At 39.0% G+C, this 7023-nt stretch overlaps 2 protein-coding genes across 2 annotated transcripts in view; both read left to right on the top strand.

Annotated features, from left to right (window-relative positions):
* Positions 1-579: 579 nt before the first annotated feature.
* LOC118324676 (deoxyribonuclease-1-like 1) lies at positions 580-3740 on the top strand. The gene is made up of 10 exons (XM_035657121.1): positions 580-689; positions 779-882; positions 1179-1267; positions 1359-1445; positions 1538-1650; positions 2137-2249; positions 2506-2663; positions 2747-2843; positions 2946-3075; positions 3597-3740. The coding sequence occupies exons 2-10, from the start codon at positions 802-804 to the stop codon at positions 3716-3718; spliced, it is 990 nt and encodes a 329-aa protein (XP_035513014.1). The 5' UTR covers positions 580-689; positions 779-801; the 3' UTR covers positions 3719-3740.
* Positions 3741-4997: 1257 nt separating this feature from the next.
* abtb1 (ankyrin repeat and BTB (POZ) domain containing 1) overlaps positions 4998-7023 on the top strand; it is a 7019-nt gene continuing 4993 nt past the window's right edge. The window contains exons 1-6 of the mRNA XM_035656540.1: positions 4998-5053; positions 5796-5858; positions 5960-6015; positions 6176-6320; positions 6504-6663; positions 6764-6809. Of these exons, the coding sequence (XP_035512433.1) occupies positions 4998-5053; positions 5796-5858; positions 5960-6015; positions 6176-6320; positions 6504-6663; positions 6764-6809 (526 nt within the window). The remainder of the gene's footprint in view (positions 5054-5795; positions 5859-5959; positions 6016-6175; positions 6321-6503; positions 6664-6763; positions 6810-7023) is intronic.

Genomic DNA, 7023 nt, shown 5'->3' with positions numbered 1-7023 from the left:
GGTTGAAACAAGTTCACAAAAAGTGACAATAATGTACTGCACACAACATGTAGGTTGCCTAGAGAATGTGCCAAAATATTATAAAACCAGGTAAGATATACTGGTTTTTGGGAAGAATGTTATAACGTTGTTGTTTTTGTCGTTTTCCTGCCTGTTAGGATCAAGTTAGGAACAGTTAAGATCAGAGAGAAAAGGAGATTGAATCAAAATGTTCGAATTTGGGACGCCCGGATAGCTCACCTGGTAGAGTTAGTGTCCATGTACTAAGGCTGAGTCCTTGCTGTAGTAGCCCAGGGTCCGAGCTGTCTGACCTGTCCCCCCACCTCCAATAAAAGACCCCCCAAAAAAACAAAAATCTTGGAATTGTAGCTATAGACATATTGTTATACTGCTATAACATTACTTATTTTCTTCAACTTTCTGTTTAATGTGTCATGTAAGTATTCACTGTAAGTGACAGCTGGTTGTAAACAAAAAAAACGGGCCGTCTCCTTGATGTCAAACAGTCTTTTCTTTCTTTTCAAACTCCCTCACTCCCTTTTGGCAGTGATTATGCAATCATCACCTCCCTTTAGAAAAACAACTACAGAGAAATAAGTCTCTCGTACAACCTGATTGAGGTTTATTCTTGTCAAGGCTGTGTGCCACTGAAGCTGTGCCATCTACACAACGTCAATACATTATTGTAGGTAAGTAAACTGAGAGAGAAAACAGCTGCAACTGTGTGTCTGTGTTGTGTATATTTCAAGAAATACTGAATCATTTTATGATTTTAAAGGTCTGTTTTAGCTCTAGTCGGATATGAAGATTGCTTCGTTCAACGTCCAGAGGTTTGGAATCACAAAACTCTCCGATCCAGATGTCCTGGCAGCTCTGGTTAAGGTAAAACAGCAGTAAAGCATCAGGTGGTTACATAAACAAAGACATTACACAGTAAAAGACCAGTAATAATAACAAGGGTAGATTATTGGGAATCCATGGTCCATGTCTTTGGTGTGATATTTGGGAAACAGCCAAGAGGAGAGATCTAAAGTGTGTGTTCTTTGTTCATACCTGGGTAATTATAGCCTTCTTTAAGCTGTAACCAGTTCAAAGGAGAAATATAAGCCTGAATGCCAGGGATAACCTAAAAGACTAATAGTTTTCCTTTCTTTTCAATTGTTCCACATCTTTTGTAGATTGTGTCTCGATACGACATCATAGTGATTCTTGAGGTGGTGGATGGGAGCGGAGCTTCTGTGAAACTTTTCATCAAAGAACTGAACACGTGAGTTTACATTTCTTATTTCTGAATGAAGCAAAGATCGTTGCCTTTATTTTACATGTATGCTTACTTTTACTGTCCTACGCCATCTCAGAGTCAACACAACACATCACTACGCTCTACAGCTCAGTACCCGCCTAGGAAGGAACAGATACAAGGAACAATTTTTGTTTTTGTACAGGTAAGATCACATCATAATGCAGACTGTCATATTTTTATAATGTGCTCATCAAAGCTGCACTGAAAAGCCTTTTTTTTTTTCCTACTTTGAAGGGATGATGTTGTCGACCTGATTGACTGCTATCAATATGAAGACAACCAGGTGAACGACATGGATGCTTTTGCAAGGGAGCCGTATATCCTCCACTTCAAACCACACAACACAGGTCAGTCTCCACACTTAATTGGATCTTAAGGAATAACAGGGAGTTATGGATCAGAATTGACCACCGCACACTGGAGTGACTTTATTGTGATTGTTTTAACCTGAGAAAGCTACGAGCGAAACGCATTGTGTGCTCTTAAATAAATCACAGTAAAGTCACTCCAGTGTACGGTTGTTAATTCTGATTTCTTGGTCCTGCGACCTACCAGCACCTGACCTGCCTGTTTACAGGCAGTTATGAATATTAGCGTGTTTTTTTTATCTCATTCTTAGTCGGTTGCTGTAGATGTTGTCGCTGTAACTTTTATGGCATGTCTGACTCATGTCTATATATGTACCTGCTTGTTTTGTCTAACTAACTGAGTCTGATCTGGTCTGACAATGTGATTCAAAGGAGCTGAGGACAGGTTTATCCAGTTAAGTTAGTTTTGTATGCATCCCCATGGATACAAGCATTTGTTGTTGACGGGACTGTTTTTGTTTGTAGTGCTGAAGGATATAGTGCTCATCCCGGTCCGCACCACACCCTGGGACTCGGAGAAAGAGCTGGATGAGCTGTATGAGGTCTTCCTGATGGTCAAAGACAAATGGAAAACTGATGTGGGTTGCATCATCCTGTTGCATCAGTAGTTTACCTGTTTGTGATATACATCATAACTCGATTTATGACCACATACAGTTTAATTTTATACTTCCATATCAGAAGAATCACACCACTTATATAGCTTATAAATGATCATTTTACAATGTTGTAACATGGCTACTTTTGATAGGATTTCTCTGTATTCCAATATCCAAGCTAAAGGATATAGGAACTATTATTAGTACTAAAAGGACCATTTTTGATTTCCTCTAGAATGTAATAATCCTGGGGGATTTCAATGCGGATGGTGCGTATCTCACCCAGAAAGAAATGAATGGGATCCGTATTCGCAGCGACAAGAATTTCCACTGGCTGATCGGTGATGACGTGGACACCACCGCAAATACGTCGAATGAACACACTTACGACCGGCATGTGTGCATTCATAAACTCCATTCAGGCACTTCCACATATTGTCATTATATGTGAATGAATTCATATATTTCTCTCACAGGATTGTGGTTTACGGAGACGACATGCTGGCAGCCATTGTGCCAAACTCAGCCAAGCCATTCAATTTCCACAAGGAGTTTTCTATGACAGAAGAAATGGTGAGTTGTCCCTACTAACCATCATGTTGTGCAATTGTATGGCTCTTTCACTGTCTTGTTTTGTGAGAACATTCCTCATTCAGTATATACACCCTCCCGCAGGCCCTGAGAGTGAGCGACCACTACCCTGTCGAGCTAGAATTACGCAGCGCTCTTCCATTCTGGATGGCAAACAGCCACCAAAGACAGAGATCATCAGTTAACAGAGCTGTCACAGGCGAAGAGAAAAACGGTAATTTACTGTATGTCCTGTCGCCGATAGAATAGGGAGTGAAGTATTTGAGACAAAAGCTGAACTGAAGCTTTCATTAGCTTGGAATTTGGCCGTGTTTCTTGTCACAGACCCTTTTTTTTTTAAAGCACATTATTTAAACTATTTGAAATTTCCACTTTTGTGATTGACTAATGCTACCTCTGTGGTGACAATTACTAAATTTTTTGCATTATGGGGCTTAAAGGTTAGGTCTTATGACAGTCTATATTTTTTCTTACTGTGTTGATACGGTAAGAAAAATAGAAAATAATTTGCCATACCATGGCATTATGGGTGCTTTTACTGCTAATTATTAAAGAAAAACATTGGAACATGTCACAAATCTGAATGATGGTTGGATCACAGCGTGTTTTCCCCTTTTAGAAGTTGAATTAAAAATACACGTATGTGAGTAAGAATTATTTCCAGTGACAGTTATTACATACTATGTTTGTTACACTACTAATTACATGTTTTTCTGTGTGTTTTTCTACTCACAGAGAGTTTGCAAGTGGATCTGTTGTCCCTGCAGAAGGAAAACCTCCTGCTGGAGCAAGAAAAACTCCAACTTCAGATCTCCTTATTAAAACAGCGGCTTTCCACACTCAAACTGAACAAATGATTAAAAGATCTCAAACACTATCTTTTCATTGCACTATTGTTGTATGACAATTTTTTATTTATATTAATAAATATGCAATATGCGTATATATATATGAATGCTTTTATACACATAAGTTGCCCTTTCATTGTTTAATGAGGTAAATAGTACTGATGTGAAACAGCATTGTGGCTTTCAGGCTGTATAAGGATTTGTCTGGCCCCAGTGAGAGGAACAACCTGGGGCAGGTTATCTAGGCTATTGGTGAAATAAAAATAAAAGCTAGACTTTAGAAAAAAACTTAAAATATACAGGAAATGTCTTCAGTTTTAGTCTTTGGTCAAATTTGTCAACACAAAAGCAGCATGAGGAGGCACTGGTGCATTACTGAGACTGGGATGTCTACATGACTGTAAGTCAACTGCTCTTTACAATGGGTGTGTTTGTGTCGTAATATCTATTCTGAATTTCTTAAATCTTGCTGCTGACAAATATCCCTCATAGTATAATTGAAGAAAGCTAACACAAACACTGAAACTAATAATAAGAACTATATTTAAACCAAAAATAAATAAATAAATAAGGGTAGGTAAATAAAAACTACCCTGACACACACAAAAAAAAAAAACACTTGAAACTAAACTCAGTTGAAAAATAAAAAAAATAAATAAATATAAACTATAATATCTCTGGTCTGCATCACATCTTAATATTCTGATTAAAAAAACATTTCGATAAAAACAACAGAAAAAGTAACATCCACAGCACTGGGAGATGATTTTTGATGCAGTTTTATTGTAGTAAACAAACATGATTGATAGAATGACGTGTGCTGCATTCAAGTGAAGTCCGATTTTTAGAGTTTAATAGGCGTTAGCATGAGTGGCAGCTCTTGTTAAGTTACATGCAGTCAAAACGACAACAAATTTGACTTGTAAAATTGGTTTAAGGCTGTTGTTATTCAAGTCATGTAAAAAAAATAATAACAAATAAGACAGTATATAACTTTTTCTCTGTTTAATAATAACAAACGTCCGCCGTCTTGCGAGCCGTCGTCACTTTTCCGCCATTCTCTACAACCAAGTGAAGCAGACACTCGTCACGTGACGGCCAGACCCCATTCGCCCTAATCTAAACAACCCAGGACTCGATTTGTAAACAACACCGTGCAAGAAGGTGTCAAGCAGCCAGCCAGCAAAACTTTCTCAGCGGCGACCGAGTCACCTGTGAACAAGCTCCACCTGTCCAGTAGACAGGCCGTCTCAATGCATTACAGAGGACCGAAAACACCGCGGCGACCATGGATGTGTACGATTTGTTTAGTAGTTGCAGAAAGGGCGACATTTGTAGAGTCAGGTAAGCAGCGGCTCAGCTGACATTGTTGTTGTTGTTTTTTTTGTTGTTGTTTTTTTGGCTTGGTTGTCTCTCTTTTGCTTCTGCAGTAAAAAAAAAAAAGCTGCTTGTTGTTATTGTGTGTGCTCCTCTGTACAGTGTTATTTAGCTGTCGCCCTGCAGCTAAAGCTCGGAGCTAACTGCAGTGTGTGGCGGTGGTAAACACGGAGAGGGTTGCTAACATTAGCTTTGATGAGCCAGCTGGTAACTTTAGCTAGCGTTTGTAGGTCAGATGCTCAGTTTTCCAGATGCAACGTAGTGTCAGTGTCAGGTGTATAACAGGATGATATGTGGAGAATATATGCTGCTGTCAGCTATGCAGCCTTTAGATTTTTGTTTTACTGATGTAAGACACTCCCTCTCTCCTGCTGATAACAAGAGAGAAGTACTTAGTCAAGACAATACAAGTCTTAACTAGTCTTTAACCACCCAGTTGACTCCAGCACTGCAGGATATCTCCTATATATGTTATATGAATATAGATAGATCAGTGTTTGCATGACTGTAGTTTTCATAAAATACATTGTTACAGCAGTGCTGATGAAAGCAGAAAACAGTCTAACAGAAGTGATGCTTGTATGTGAAATAATCCCAATGTTTAATTTGTGTTTTTTATCCATCTTACATTCAGATATATTTACATATCGTAGACTTCAGTACACTCAGTATCACTGTGTCCACTCGTTTCTTCTCTTTTCTCTCTAAGATACCTTGTTGAACAAAGGGATGTGGACCTCAATGTAAGAGATAAATGGGACAGCACCCCTTTGTAAGTACAATTCGGGCAAGCAGTCTAATGCCCCTGTTCACATGGCATCATCATTATTATCATATCTTAAAATGTGATGTATGTACACTTTATTTCTACAGGTATTACGCTTGTCTCTGTGGCCATGAAGAGCTGGTCCAGTACCTGTTGGCTAGTGGTAAGGCTGGAATTTCACTGGGGTTAGGGTTAGCCTTTATTAAGTAATGCAAACATAATGAAAGTCTGCATGGTAAAACTACTATAGTTTGACATCAATGTAATCACACTGAAATGTTCTGTAATCATAGTTCTTTTTCCCCCCTTATCTTTTCCTTCAGGTGCTAAGTGTGAAGCCAACACGTTTGATGGCGAGAGGTGTATGTACGGCTCCCTGAATGACTCCGTACGACGGCTGCTCAAAGATTATAAGTGCGTTGGTGTCCGCGCCATGCAGCGGGATGATTTTAACTACTTTCTGCACATGTAAGGGTCAAGTGCGTGTTTGCCATTCATGCACATTCATTCCTCTACAGAGCAGGAGAAAGAGCAGTTTATTCTCCTCAGCTGTTCTAGTAGTTTACAGTGCCAAGAAACAGGAAAATGTATCGTACAGTATAAAATCTTTACTATTTTACCTCCATCTAACGTTTGATGTTTCTGCTTTAGGTTACTGGAGCAGGGTCAACACAGCGATGTCAAGTTTTTGGTCCATGGACAAATATTCATGGCCCACCGATGTGTTCTGAGTGCACGCTCCGAGTACTTCATGGATATGTTTGAGAAAAAATGGAAAGGGAAGAACCTGATCACCCTAAAGCATCCTTTGGTAGATAAACATATATATTCTGGTTGATTCATTCTGTTGCGGTGTGCTGTCAGCTTTGTCTCTTCCTGTCTGTATGGATAAAAGTGGTTTTGGTTTTCAGGTAAACCCTGCAGCCTTTGGAGCCATCCTGCAATATATCTATACAGGTGGGTGTGTAGAGCTATTTACAGTGGGGAGAACAAGTATTTGATACACTGCCGATTTCGCAGGTTTTCCCCACTTACAAAGCATGTAGAGGTCTGTAATTTTGATCACAAGTACTCTTCAACTGTGAGTGACAGAATCTAAAACAAAAATCCAGAAAAATCACATTGTATTTTTTTTTTTTTTAAGTAATTAATTTGCATTTTATTGCATGAC

The sequence above is a fragment of the Morone saxatilis genome, unplaced genomic scaffold (genome assembly GCF_004916995.1).
Source record: "Morone saxatilis isolate NCDOM2014 unplaced genomic scaffold, NCSU_SB_2.0 Contig15, whole genome shotgun sequence".
Classification (NCBI taxonomy): Eukaryota; Metazoa; Chordata; class Actinopteri; family Moronidae; genus Morone; species Morone saxatilis.
The sequence above is the reverse complement of the archived record's forward strand: the minus strand, read 5'-3'. Positions and strand labels throughout refer to the sequence as shown.